This window comes from Dama dama, chromosome 20, assembly GCF_033118175.1.
Source record: "Dama dama isolate Ldn47 chromosome 20, ASM3311817v1, whole genome shotgun sequence".
Classification (NCBI taxonomy): Eukaryota; Metazoa; Chordata; class Mammalia; order Artiodactyla; family Cervidae; genus Dama; species Dama dama.
Window position 1 is genome coordinate 89,036,714 of NC_083700.1, and position 14,534 is coordinate 89,051,247.

General features: G+C 54.3%; 1 protein-coding gene across 2 annotated transcripts in view; it reads left to right on the forward strand.

Annotated features, from left to right (window-relative positions):
* Nucleotides 1-14,534, forward strand: part of SSBP3 (single stranded DNA binding protein 3) — a 166,696-nt gene that overhangs the window by 116,410 nt on the left and 35,752 nt on the right. For both annotated transcript variants that reach the window (XM_061121815.1, XM_061121816.1), the window contains exon 5: nt 379-468. In XM_061121815.1, coding sequence (XP_060977798.1) covers nt 379-468 — 90 coding nt within the window. The remainder of the gene's footprint in view (nt 1-378; nt 469-14,534) is intronic.

Consider the following 14,534-nt stretch of genomic DNA (forward strand, 5'->3'; position numbering starts at 1 on the left):
ACTAAAGCGGCCGAGTGGGGAGGCAGGGCTCCCTGACAGCTCTGCTGCTTGGAAGGGTGTGTGCGCCAGTGGCGGGCATCGTTCTGGTGGTGGTGGTGTTGGTTTAGTGGCTCAGTCATGTCCGATTCTGCAACCCCATGGACTGTAGCCACCAGGCTCCTCTGTCCGTGGGGTTTAGTGATGAGGAAACCTAGGCTCAGAGAGCTCATCTCTTACCCACCGAGTGACAGTCCTGGAAAGGTGGTGGTGTTTTGGGTGGATGGGGTGGGGGGGCCTTTGGAGGACGTGGGTGGAGAGCGTGGAGGGGGCTGGGAGTGAGAACTCCTTGTCTCTCTACGTGGGTGCAGCCTCTTACTTTCCACCCTCCTGTCTCCGCAGAGTGCAGCAGCCGCCCCGAGCCCTGTGCTTGGCAACATTCCCCCCAACGATGGCATGCCGGGAGGCCCCATCCCTCCGGGTTTCTTTCAGGTACGTGCTGGGCTCTTGGCCCTGTGCTCCTTTCACTCCAGGCCAGGCCCCCAGGCAGGCGGGAGGGAGGGAGAGAGAGAGAAGTCAGTAGCAGTGCAGTTTGCCATGGTCTAAATACAGTTGCTTCATGCTGGTTCAAACCCTTCCCTTCCCATCCCTCTCGCCACCCCTTCCAAAAAGCGAGGAGGGGAGCAAAGAAAGCTGGAGAGCAGACACCTCCTGCACGCGCTGTGTCACTTCTGCCGGAGTTTGTTTTCTTCACACCAGCTTCGCGCTCACGACACAGCCCGCCCCTGGTCGGGAGGCGGTGGGGCTGCTTCCAAAGTCCCTTGCAGAGCTGTCTTTTAACAAAAGGCTTTTTTTTTTTTTTTTAACCAAACAAGTAAACTGTTCTTTGTTTCTGTTTTGTTGCTGCTGTCATTGTCATTGTTTACTTTGCCTGTCCAAACTACAAACCTTAGGTGTAATCTAAAAAAAAACAAAAAACCCCACCATCCTGGCAGGTCTGGGAATCCTTTCCCTCTGGTTAACCGCTTGATTTTTTCCGAGTGTGATCACAGAAGGCGTCCCACAGGCATCTGTGCCCATGCTCTGCCCGCCAAAGGCAGGAGCCGCGCTCATGTGGGTTGAGAGCCAGGTCTTCTCCAAAAGACACCTTGTTGAGCTCTCGGGTGTGGGGTGAGGGGAGACAGCTTTCTGATTTGCTGGGTGAGTACACCCGTCACACCCTCTGCGCCTCCTCTTACATCTCTCTTATCCCCTCTGGGGACTCGTTTGATTGAAACCCTATTGAGACTGGAAAAGGCCATTGGAGGGGGATTGGCCTGTGGGGGCTGGAAGCTCTTGAGGAGCTCTTGAGGGTGACATGCTTTCAAACTTCTCTGCAATTGGGTTTGAGAATCTGCCTGAGGTTTGCACACCTTTTGAAAGGTTGGTTGTTGTGTAGTCAACACGTCCTGTCCTACTCTTTGTGACCCCAGGGGCTACAGCTCACCAGGCTTCCCAGTCCTTCCCTATCTCCTGGAGTTCGCTCAAACTCATGTTCATTGAGTCAATGATGCCATCTTCCAGATAAGAATCTAGAAAGAGCTGTTATATAGAAAAGAAGGTGGAGATTTCTCTGTGAAGCCCAAGAATTTAAAACTGGGGCCAGGGAGGCCCAGTCTGAGGAGACTGTGGCTTGGTGACAGCCAGAATTTCACACTGCCTGCATCCAGCAGTGGGACACTGGTCGCAGGAGGCTCCCTGGCACTGGAGGAAGCTGAGCAAAAACGGGGCAGGTGCCTCCTGGGGGTATTAAGAGGTTTTCCTTCCTGGGTGGGAGATGACCTAGAAGACATGTCTGCTTTGCAAGGCTTCATGTTATGGCTGATGTTCGCTCTCAGGAGAGGAGGGTTAGGACATGCTGCTTACCAGCCAAGAAGGGAAATCAGTGACATGTGGCTGTTCTTCAACAGAAAACAGCAGGTTGCCCACCAAGGTGGCAGTGAGAAAAGTGATAAGGATTTAGGGATGGAAGCTCAGAGTGTTGGATGGCCAATCATGTGTCTGTGTGCATTCCTAGCAAGGCCCAAACTGGGGCCTTGTCTCCTGGATGGAAGTGGGTGTATAGGCTCCAGGTTAGGCCAGACCAAGCACTGCCTGGGGTGAGGCTTGGCACGAGGTCACAGGCGCTGGGAAGAGGGGCCAGACTTACAGGAGAGAGGGAGATGTTCAAAGCCTTGGAAACGCGTGGACCCAGGGAAGACAGGAGCCTGAAGGGCTGCTCCCTGACAGGGTCCTCCGTGCCAAGGGGCAGCCATCTTCCCAGCCACTGCGGACGGTGTTCTGCAGCCAGGTGTTGGTCTTTGCTGCGGTGTTCTCTCCGGTTGGAACTTCTTTCCCAGGTTCACATCCTCCCCAGATACACCGTGGCTGCCCTTCCTACAGTGCAGAAGTGGCTTTCCCATCTGGTGGACAGGTACACCCAGGTACATGCTCCGTCTGCGTGCATCCCTGTTGAGGTTGCTTGCTGGCATCCGGGTGCCCAGCATAGGCCACGGTGGCAAGAAGAAGGGGACAAGAGCTGGCTGGATTTTTTAAAATAGGCCGCTGACTTCTTTTTTGGCCTGAGTCTGAGGCAAGGAGAGGTCTGTTTGATATGTGGGCAGCTCCCAGCTTCCTGCTTTGATACAATGGTCCATGGTTAAGGCCTAATTCCAGACATATTTCTTATGCCCTCCCCTGTGACATTTCAGGGGTGTGTGGTCAGAAAGCCCAGACTTACTCCTGTCCTTATTTAGCCACTGCCGGGTACCATCCAACAGAGGTAGCTTTGGACCCTCCCCACCCCCCCATCCCCCCCAACCCCACAACCCTTGACTTGAGGTCTTCTCTGATCCTTAATTGAGGTGAACCATCAAGAGCTTGCTGGATCATTGAGCAAGGGGGCTGTGTGCCCTGACCTCTCTGCTGCTTGGCTGACTTTGGCTACACCCCCAACCTCCCCACAAGGGGCATCCTTTCTCCATCAGTCAGTTGAAGGCTGATGAAGTCCTTCCTGGTCAGGATGCTGAACCACTTGGGCTGGGTCACTGCTGTGGGGAAAAGGTGTCTCTCTGTAAGCAGGTAGTGGCTGCCCATTTCCAGAACAGGCCAACTCACAGCAGGAGTATTAGCTATTGATTGCCAGCCCTGCCCCTTGCTCATCTTGCAGGCGGTCACTGTGATATTAGAAGGGAAATAGAGATGGTATCGAAGGTTTTATCTGCTGCCAACAATTGAACTTCTTCCCCTACTTGACCACAGCCTGGCAGACAGCTCAGTGGCAGGAGGGTCTTTGCACTGAGGAGCCAGTCTGGTCTGGCTGATCATCTTTGGCCAAAACCTGTCCCAGGGCAGCCAGCCCGATTTTTTGGTCAGAATTCCAACCCTAGTTGGTGCTCAGTTTAGTTGGGGCCTCCAGGGTGTGTGGGAAGGACCAGCTTTCCACCCCTACCCTTGGCCCCTTAGAAAGCAACACAGGGAACTTTCTTTCTTGGGCCTTTGACTGCTAGGCTGCGAGGCCACGCTTGGGGTCAGAAGGTTTAGCCATCATTACATCAGGTCCCATGCGTTTGCTCTCCCTTACTCTGTGTTGGGGCTTCTGAGATGGACAGTGCCTGTGGTCCTGGGCATGAGATGTGTTTGGTAGCAAGCTGAGGGCTGACGGGGAGATGTTTGAGACCTGACCTGACCATGCCTCACTGTTCCACTACTGGGGAATATTGTGGGGTTCTCCAGGTAAGGATGTTCTTAGTGTGCTCGTTATAAAAAAGACCTCCTTCATCTTGGCATCCCCAGCACCTCGCGTGCACTGAGGACCCAGGAAATGTTTGAAATGAGTTTGTGTCACTCTTATTTCCAGGAGTGGAGCCCAGCCAGCCACCAGCTCTAGATGGAGCAATCTGACCAGACTAGGGGGTGGTCCAGGGATGATGGTATGGAATGCAGAGGACACAAAAGACTGGAGTCTGAGGACATCTAGGCTAGCACCTACTTGTCGAGGTACTTGCTGAGTGACCTCGGCCAAGTTGCTTTCCGTCTCTGGACCGCAGTTTCCTCAGCAATAGATGAGGCAGGGGATAGACCAGATGGTCTCTGAGGGCCCTTCTTACTGAATTTTCTGCTTTGAATCCAGAAGGATTTTACATAATCAAGCAGTGGCTGTTTTTTTTTCCCCCTCCGCACAGCCTAAGTCAGTTGGGCTGCACATCTGGTAAACTCAGCTTGGCTTTGGCCAGGCCCACTGGTTTGGGTGGGTCCCCAGCTCCTTGGCCCTAAGGTGGTTTGAAGGGAGGCACCGTCCAATGAGGATTTCTAGGTCCAGAGCTGGGGAATTGCAGGAGGGCAGAGGGGTCATGGAGGAGGGAGCATTGGGTACAGACTGTTTTTGTTCTTGTTTTGTTTTAAATTCCAATAATTGTTTTCAGTTATGTAGTGTTTTTGGCCATGCAGCTTACTTTCATTTTAATCACGGCATTTCTGCAGAGGAGGCGTGGCTGGTTGGGAATGGTGAATGACCTGCCCAGAGTTAACCGAGGGCTGTAATCAGAACCTGAACTCAGCTTCCTGGTTCCTGATCCTCGAGTTCTTCCATAGCAGTCAGGGTCCTAATGTGGATACAAATCTGATTATCTAGGAGAAGAAGAAGGAATAGAGAACAAGAGACAAGGGGAGAAATAATGGAAGGAGAAAGAGAAACTCTAGCCATCTTCTGTCAGAAGTAGCCAGTGTCTCCATTCAACTGCCAGCAGAGGCCACAGGCCTAAAGAACGTGCCTTGTCTGAAAAAGACAGCCCTGGTGGACCCAGCTCCCTTTACCAGAATCTCAGCCTGACCTGCTCTGAACATCCCCAGATACTTCCCACTACAGTGGGAGACATGTAGGGACTGAGATGTCCCCTGTTCCCGTGAGGCCTCATTTGTTCAGGCCGAGCCCACCCACCTTAGAAGGAGGTTAAGGTCTGTTCCAGAGAACCTTCCCCGTCAGTTACAGGAGGAGAGAGGAAAAGCAGCACTTGATGTGTTTAGCCCAGGAACCAGAGACATGATCTAGAAATAAGAGGGAGAGAGGTACATACAACCTTGGTCCTTTCCTGTTGAGAGTATCAGATAAACGTCTCTGCTTATCTGCCGTAGGGGTAGCTGGGGTTTCTCTGGGAGGCACAGTCTCTGGAAGGCTCTGACTTAAAGTACCTGAAGCTCTGCCATGTAGAAGACACTCAGCCCTGCCTCTGTGAGGTCAGCCCATAGATCTCAGATCCCTTGAGAAAGGAAGAGGGAGGCCACTTGACGTCTCTGCAGGGAAGGCATTGCTACCGCCTGCTGATTTTACAGTGAGGTAGTGAGTTCCTTGACATTGGCAGTAACCAAGTAGAGACTAGATGCCCAGCAGAGAGCCTGGGAGACTGTGAGCCGTGGGGTGGGGTGATGTGTTTCCAGGAAAGATATGAGTCCAGCAGATGGGAATATGCCGGTGGAAGCAGCTCGAGCGGTTCCCTAGTTTTCAGGCTTCCTTTCCAGCGGGGAGCAGGCAGCACAGAGTGAGCTGACTCTCCTCCTGCTGGAAAGCTGCTGCCACAGGAAGGACCACTCTGGCGAGTCTGGGACTAGGGGAGACTTGGGGAAAAATTAAACCACCTGTTTTTATGGTTTTCAAAGTCCACTGCTAGAGAGGAATACTTGATGCGTGGGGGCCCGGATCCCCATTAGACAGCTGGTGAAACTGAGGCTAGGACCACATGAGCCCTGGCCCGGGCTCATTGATCATCCCTTAACTCATCGACCAGACGTGGTCCCTCAGGGCACAGTGACCTCCCAGTCACTTAGCCATGAGCAGTGCAGACCAAAGAGGCAGCCAGGGACCCTGGCCTCAGCGGGCTCAGATGGCCTGGCTGGTGCAGGAGGCCGGACTGATTACATGGAGGTGCCAGTGTGCCTGGGCATGATGTGAAAGGGCAGGCTTGGGATGGCAGGAGGCCTGGATGGACACACGAACTTAAAGACAAAGGAGAGACACGGAAGGCTCCTAAGAAGGGGGAGTGAGGTGGTCCGAGGAAGGGCAGTGGCCTGGAGGGGGTGGCCAGGTGGGGTTGGAGCCCAGGCTGTGGTCATCTCAGGAGGTGGCCAGGCCTGAGCTGGAGTGGTGACTAAATGCTGTGGCTGGTGCCCCCTCCTCTCGACGGGGTGGCCCCTCGCTGGGTGTTGGAGCTGGGAGGCTGGGGAGCAGAGCAGGAGGAGGTGAGTGAGGGATGAGGGCCGGCCTCTCGCCGAGTCTCCCACGCCCCCTGCCCTGTGCCACCTCCCTCCGTCCACAGGGGAGGTGCCCGCACGTGGTCCCACGGCTGTCCAGACTGGCCCTTCCTGGCCTCCCCAGCTGTGCTCGCAGGCCCTAAAATGAAACTGGGTGAACCCTCCTCATGGCTGCTGGTAGAAAGTTCTCCAGATTGGAGAAGCTTCCCCCTCTGTGATCATGTGTGCCAGTTAGGGAGGCCTGAGAGCTGACAGCCTTCCCACATTCTGGATGAGCAGACTGAGGCTCAGATTGGCCAGAGTGTTGCTCAGAGAAGAGAGGCTCTAGCCGGGGCAGGGGGTTCAGAGCTTCTTGATGAATCCTCCATCTGCTGGCGGATTCCTCGCTTCCCTGGGCCTGCTCTCCAACCCCAGCCCCTCGCCCTGTCTGCTCCCTGGTAAGCAGAGGGGGTCAGTGCAGGAGGACAGAGGTGGGAGTGCCAGGCCCTCCAGGGGACAGAAGCTCCCCTCCTCCCTGTCCCTTGCCCTGCTGTCTGCCTCCAGACTGACAGAAGGCAGGGTCACCCCTGCCGAGAAGGATTAGAGAGGAGGCGGGGCGCCCCAAACGCTGGGCCCTGGGCCATGCTGGGAGGTGGGGAGCCGCTGCTGTTCCCACCCCCCGCTCCCACCTGTTCCAAGCCTTGGCTGCAACAGCAGCAGCATCCCTTGGTTCCTGAAATGAAGCCAGGGGTGCCCTTTCAGTCTGAAGATCCCTGCCCTGGGCATTGGACACCCTGGTTTGAGTCCAGCCCTATTGCCAAACTGCAGTGTGTCCTTGGGGAGCCATCCTCCCCTCTCTGGACCTTAGTTTGCTTATCACTCTGGTGAGGGGTGCACAGGAGGGCACTCTAGTGCGCTGTGGACTGGCCTGTTCCTCCCTTCCCCACTGTTAACCCATACGCACACTCCCCTCACATTCACCTGGCCGGTGCAGAAAGGCTAGGACAGGAGAAGGAGTGGGGGAAACCTTCTTTTCAGGCCGATACCACCTTCTCAAAGGTCAGGCTGCTCTCTCACCCTGCCCGGCAGCCAGCCTGGTGCCTAATGTCTGCCCTGGGGCAGATGACTCGCCCAGGGCTCCTAGCAACAATAGACAAAAGGTTACTTACTCCTGATGTGCCAGGCAGCCTTACCCCCGTCACCCTCTCCCTTAAAAAGGAAAAAAAAAAAAAGTTGCGTCTTTGACCATCCTGTGTGCCTATATGCACCCGTGGGCATGTGCGCTTGCACACTCGAGCCGCCCCCCTCCCCCCAGATGTGAACTCCACGTGGTCACACCGTCAACTCTCTCTGATGAAATGGAAAGTTGAACATAAATCAGTGTCTGCTGCCCTGTTAGCTATGCATCAGCAGTCAGCGCCTGGGTGGTTTGCTCGGTAACAAAGCACCCGGCAGCTCCGCGGGCCTCGACCGCCCCCTGTCGTGGAGCCGGCCCCACACCCCAGAGCCCTCGGGCTGCGGCCAGCCCTGCTGCATGCCCCAGCCGCCCCGAACCCTCCTGGCTTCAATCCCTCTGCAGGGAGAGGCAGGGGAGTGGCTCCAGAAGGGCCCTAAGATGGAGGAGGCCAGGCTGTGCTCAGCTACTGCTCCTTCCACCCTAGGAGACCCCAGTGGCCATGACCGCCTCCCCCCCGACCTTCTCTTGAGCTCTGAACTGACTCCTTGAATCTCTGACTTTTACCGATCTGATGCTCAAGGATTGGTGTCAGCGCGTTCTCACCTCTGGTTTACTAAGACCTTGGGCCGGTTTATCCTTTTCCTCTTTGGACCTGGGTTTCTCTTAAAACCGAGTTTCTCCCCCTGTGCTGGCGAGCTGCTCTGCCACGAGTCCTCTCACAGCACGAGGGTCACATCTGTCCCCCAGATGATGTCCTCACCTCTCCTGGGCCGGGGGCAGGATAGACCCTCCTCCACTCATGCCCCGTTCTCTACAGATCATGCTGAGGTTTTTTTCCTTTAAAGAAAAAAAAAAGGTCAGATTCCATAGCCTAGTAGCAGAAGAGGTTTGAGGAAGGGAATTCCAGTGGAATCCTGTAATAACATGCCTTGGCATCACATGGGTTGAGATAGAACCCCTGAGTAAGAGCATGCTGCCCTGAAAGGAAGCTGCCCTTTGAGGAGTCTGGGCTGGGGCTGGGGCTCTGGGGGCAGACTAGGAGGTCAGAGGGCTTTCTAGCATCTTGCTGAGATTCTGAGAACTGGGGAACACTGCAGAAGACAACACAGTGTGGGCTGTGAGTGCATGTTCTGTTTCTGCCTAGATTAACTCTCCAACTGACCTTTCCCTGACAAGCTCCTTCCTTCAAATGAAGGCCTTGGAATCAATGAAGTCCCTAGCCCAGGCCCGCCCCTGAGTTCCAGAAAGCCCCATCTCTTGCTGAGACCGAAAGGGTGGAGTTAGACTTGGTAAGAGCATGGGTGGGGAAGCCACAGCCTTCATGAGGTGTTGGCTCTGTGCTGGGTACTGGTCTCCGCAGGGTTCTCCCCGGCCTGGGAGATGCTACGTCAGCTCTGAGCACAGTGGGGGGGAAGGGGAGCAGAGGGCACCCAGCTGTGGGGGAGGCCTCCAAAAAAGATTGGCACAGCATGCAGTGGCTGTGAGCAGGAACAGGACAGCCCCCTGCTGCTCCTGGTGACATGTTCTGGGGAAGTTGTCCAAACTCTCTAGGCACTGGTCTCCTTGACTGTGAGGAGCAGTCATTTAGCACATTGTAATGCCTCCTTTGTGGAGCTCTGGTGAGGATTGACTATACATATACATGTATGATGCGGGTTCAGTCCCTGGGTCGGGAAGATCCCCTGGAGGAGGCCATGGCAACCCACTCCAGTATTCTTGGCTGGAGAATCCCATGGACAGAGGAGCCTGGGGGGCTACAGTCCATGGGGTTGCAAGGAGTTGGACCCTATTGAAGCGACTTTAGCATGTGTGTACGTGCATGCGTGCATGTGTGTGCGCGCACGCACACACACACACACACACACACACACACTCTCTTGTTCAGTGATGGTTAATTACTGCCATGGAAATATGACCCATCCAGGATGAGCAATGGTCAGGAGCCCCAGTGACTGGGCCCCTGGAGCTCCCGTGAGCCTTTAGGTCACCTGTCCCCAGTGTGTCCCATCCCTCCCACACCCTCTCGAAACATGCTTCCTGGTGCCCCTGGGTCATGCAGCCTGGGTTGGCACATCAGTTGCTTTGGGAAAGTCCATTCAACTGTCTGAACCTCAGCTGCTTCACCTGACAGTTGGGGGTGAAGATACCCCCTGCCTCTCGAGGTGGTGGGGGGGACACCATGAAATAATGCCTGTGAAGCCCTGCCAGGCACCCGGCATAGGTAAACACCCTGGGTCCTGTTTTATAGACACAAGCAGGCGTGTTCTGGGCTGTTCTTTAAGCTAGAGGCCAGGGTGGAGGTAGGTCTTCCAGCTCAACCAAGAGCAAGGGCCCCCAGGAGTTTTCTCCTTTTTCCAGAAGTTTGTCTCAGGGGCTTAGCACAGCTGTGGTGGCAGTGATGTGTGGAAGAGATTCAGGGTATTCTCGCGGTGGGTTGCCTTTTTAGGGTTTAACCCTTTAGTTAGACTGGTGTTTATGGCACCTGCTAAGCACCGAGTCTTTCTTGGGTCTTTAACGTGTTCCCTCACTTGATCCAGCCCACCTGGCTGCCCCCTTGGGCCCTGGCATTGTGACTCCTTGCTCTCTTGTCCGCTGCCAGGAGCTGGCAGGGGAGTAGGTTGTATGTCCAGTTCCTGCCAGGCTCCGCAGGGTGAGCTCGCTGTTGTGTTAGCATCTGCTTTCTCGCTCAGGTGTCCGGGTCTTCACCTATGCAGTCGTCCCTCAGAGTCCACGGGGGTTGGTTCCAGGATCCCTTGGACCCCAGGATCTGCCGATGATGCTCAAGTCCCTTATATAAACGGCTGAGTGCAGTCTGCCTCCCTGCCCGCGAGTTCTGCCTCCATGGGTACGGAGGGCTGACTGTACTCCTGAGTTCCGTCACTAGTGACTCACCCGGGTATCGTTGGAGTTTCTGTTTCTCCACCTGTAAAATAGGAACAGCTCCACCTGCTTCACCAGCTCTGAGCGTGGGAATGTGTTCAGAAAGAAAGGCAGTGGAGGTGTCCGTACAAGGGCTCCTTGCCAGGGGCTGGCGTCCGGCCGTCCGACCCTTCGGTGCACATCTGGGAGGGACAGCTCTCTGCCTGGCCCTGCCGGGCTCCCAGGGCGGGGAGGTGGGCAGTCCCTGGTTCCAGGTGTTCCTGGTCCACAGGGTGGACCCGCCCGGGCTCCCTGCAGGTCACTGGAGGGGCTCCTTCACCCCATCAAGTCGTCATCTTGCCAGTGGTACCCCTTCATTAGGTACAATGCACTACAATCCAGGCTGTTGGTAAGACACTCAGAGCTCTTTGTGGTCTAGCCCCGTTGATGGACCAGCTGTTGATCTCTGGGACAAGGGCCAGAGCTTGTGCTCTCAGACCCAGCCCTGCCCCTCCAGCTTGTCTGCATGGCCTCTTCTACAGACTGCAGAATTCTCCCCTCCCCTTCGTGAAGGCTCTTCAGTTTCGGGTCACTTTTATTCAGGGAGACTTTGACAGAGTCTTGTCCTGTTCTTGCCTCCAGGTCAAAAAAGATTCACCCAAAATGTGGATCTGACTAAGTGCCTCTTCCTCAGATTAATTATAGTGTCTGACTCCACGAGACTTAACTGTGCTTATGGAAAGGGTCTAAGATTTTGGAGACTTGCAGTCTCTTCTAGAGCAATGCCTTTACCATTCTGCACCTCAGTCTGCTCATCATAAAAATACAACATTAGAAGGCATGGACAAGGGAGGTGCAGTGGTAAACTGAAGACCCCCAGGCCCTGTCCTCTAGGGGCATCAGGGGCAGAAGAAGTAAGTAATGGAGCTCTTCAAGGGCCAGACAGCTTGTGTGGAGTTGGCTGAAGAGTTGCCCACATCAGGTGGGGTTGGTGAGAGCCATTTGTCACATTCAGACAGGTTACATGTTAATGGGCAAGGGGTCAGCTCCCTAGGAGTGGGGTAATAGGAAGGCTTAGTCAGGAAAGAGGGGCTTCCTGAAGTAGCCCACGAGGCTGGAGGATCTGAGCACAGTTCTGTGTATGGGCAGCTACCCTGTGATGAGGCTGGTCCCTGGCCCTGGATTGAGTACTGGAGCCTCGGGACCTGCAACTCTCTTCGGGAAGGCCGCAGCCCATTTTACAGGCAAAATTAGGGAGTTTCGAAGGGGACTGCAGACCATAGCCCTGGTCCACGAATCTGGGGCCCTTCCAGCAGCACCCACCACACAGCTGCCCCTCACGGGGCCACTGAGATGTGCCAGGTTTCATAGCCCACTATCTGTGTGACCATGGGCCAACTTCCTTCAGCCCATCTTTCCCCTGGTTTCTGACCCTTTCCCTTGCCCCATCCTATTGCTTCTTCTAGGAAGGAAGACAAGAACTTGGTTCATTGCCTAAGCTCAGGGAGACAGAGGCAGAAGAAGCCACCCCAGTTATCCAGGAAACCACAAAACTAATGGGGAAACCTTAGCTAATTCTGCTATTCCCTTTTCTGCCCAGTGGACAGCTGGGGTTGAATTCTGGCATCTAGATTTATAGCTCCCACAGCCTTGTGTCTCCCTGTCCTGGTCGATATGATGAATCTGTACTTTTTGGATCGTCTGTCGGGGTGTAAAGGGGTAGGGCAGAAAGGCTGTGCGCATGCATGTACCCAGAGAGCTTAAAGTAGAGCAAGAATTCTCTGGGTGGACTAGGCACTGCCTTTTTAATATGCACCTCGCCTTCACTGTGCTGCCGTGATTAACAGCAGAGCCTGAGCGTTGGCGAGAGGTGGTGTGGAGGCTGGCAGGCAGGAGCGGGATGCGTCTTTGCAGCCCTATCTGTTTTCAGAGCAAAAGGCAGTCTTTGGGGATGGGGGTGGGGAGGTTTGGTTCTCTAGGCGAGGTGGGCATCCTCCCTGTGTTCTGCGGGATTGGCATGGTTCTGGATCCTGGGTGTGTCTCCGCCTCTCCCACTTACCAAAGAGCCAGTCTCTACCCAGTAGACACTGGAGAGAAGAGGGTGTGCCCTTTGGATGCCCGCCAGAACCCTACATGGCCGGGACTGGGTCTTGGAAACCCTCACCAACATTAATGGGAGCTGGCTGCTCAGGGCTAGAGAGTGGCTTAGTGGGGGAGCAGGTACACACTCCATGTGTAGTCAGCAGGAGATGGGAATTAGCACCCCAGACAGCTGCGAACTCACTGTTTTCCAGAGGCCATAGGTCTTCACTTCTGACTTGAAGGAGGATATAGAAGCATCTCTGGTAAGGAATGGAAGAGATGTGTGCTTCCCAAGACATAGGTCTGATTGCTACCCCCTTGCACGAGCTCCCAAAGGTTAATGACCCCACTCCTTAGCCCCACTTCCAGCCCTAGGGTCACCATCTTGTGCATGAGGCCCTCCAGCACCAGGCCCTCTCCTGCCCCTGCCACACAGGTACCCACCTCAGGCCAGAAGTCCCTTTGATTTCTGCTCTGCCAGGGGACTCCAGTCTAGCCTTTCGCCTCCTGCCTACGCAGTGCGAGTGCTCTGTGATCGCTGTCCCTCGCTCCCTGGCGCACCTGGTACCTGCCTCTGTTTGAATGCTGCTGTGGTCCCAGTTGTGCCTTGGTCTCTCCGCACCACCAGCATCACTTCGGGGGAAGGCCACGGTTCCTGCTTATTTTCATGTCTCCAGTGCTTAGCACACACTTGGCCCAGCATGCTGGGACCCACTGTCTGGGTGCACTGCCAGGGTGAACATGGGTTTTGCCCATAAGTTCTGCATATTAATACTTTTTCCTGAGTCCCTGGAGAGAGTGAGTGCTCAGTTCTGTGGACACAGCACATGCAAAGAATCTTAGCAGTGAGGCCTCAAGGGTTCAGCAGCAGAGGCTGGAGGCAGAGTCACCTCTCCTAGCCCCTCTGCCACCCAACCACAGCATTTGAGGTAGAGCCCTTTCCTGAGATGACCCTAGAGAACTCCGTAGAATTCACTGCATTGGAGAAGGTCACACAGCACAAACCTGCTGAAAGAACTCAGGGTTGGAATCAAGTCTCCAGAATGTTTTGTGCTGGCAAGCCAGGGAGGAGTGTACTCCCCAGCATTGCGGCAAGAATGAACATAGGGAGGATGGTTAGCAAGGAGATACTCTGGAACCAACCAGCTGCACATGAATGCTGTTTATTGTATTATAATAATGAAGGATCATTTTGTTTAAGACCAATGGCCCAGAAAGCCAGGGCTCAGAGATTGATCACATGGCATGTTGGTGGGGGAACCAGAACTCAGGTTTGCTGACCCCGGGTCTGGGCACAATCTCTTGTCTTCAGTGGGATAAATCCTTGCTCTGATAAACAATACTGTAACATCACTGGACTTCAGTTTTATCCTTTGTAAAATGGGGTTGATTTTTGCTTCATTTAACTTACTAGAGAGATGTAAGGTTCAAGTTAGAAGGTATTGATAGATACTATTGCTGTTTTGCTTTTCCTTGAGAATTTAAAAATATCCCAATTTGGAATTTCCCTGGTGGTCCAGTGGCTAAGATTCCACGCTCCCAATGCAGGGGTCCTAGGTTCAATCCCTGGTCAAGGAACTGGATCCCACATGCCACAACTAAGTAAGACCCTGCATAGCCAAATAATTTTTTTTTCCCTAAAAATTGTAGTGCTGAGTTAAAAAAGACCCAGTTTTTTCCCTCTTAAATCTTGAAAACCATTACTAAGCTCAAGGATCAGCCAAGTTTTTCTGTGAAGGGCCAGATAATAAATATTTCAGGCTTTGTGGACCATCTGGTCTCTGTCCTGACTGCTCAGATATGTTCAGATATAACATGAAAGCAGATTCAAATGGTACACAGATGAACATAGCTGTATTCTGATAAAACTTTATTTACAAAAGCAGATGACAGGCCAGACTTGGCCCCAAGCCATAGCCTGCTGACTTTTCTAGCAACTCAGCGTAGTGGACGTGCACTTGGGGTTCTCATGTGGCAGCTGACCTCCAGCCTCCCCTCCAGGTGTGGGGTAGGGCGCCAAGCCTGGACCTGGGAGCAGCGAGCCCACGTCCCTGGGGCTCAGCTTTCCGGTCCGTGCTCAGGGCTGGGGCAGACAGGGAGCAGCATGGGGTTGGGGCGGGGGGGGACTCTGTGTTAGGTCTTGGATGCCGCTGCCTGTACTTTCATTTACTGTGTTTCCTCCCTTTGTTTTGAAAAC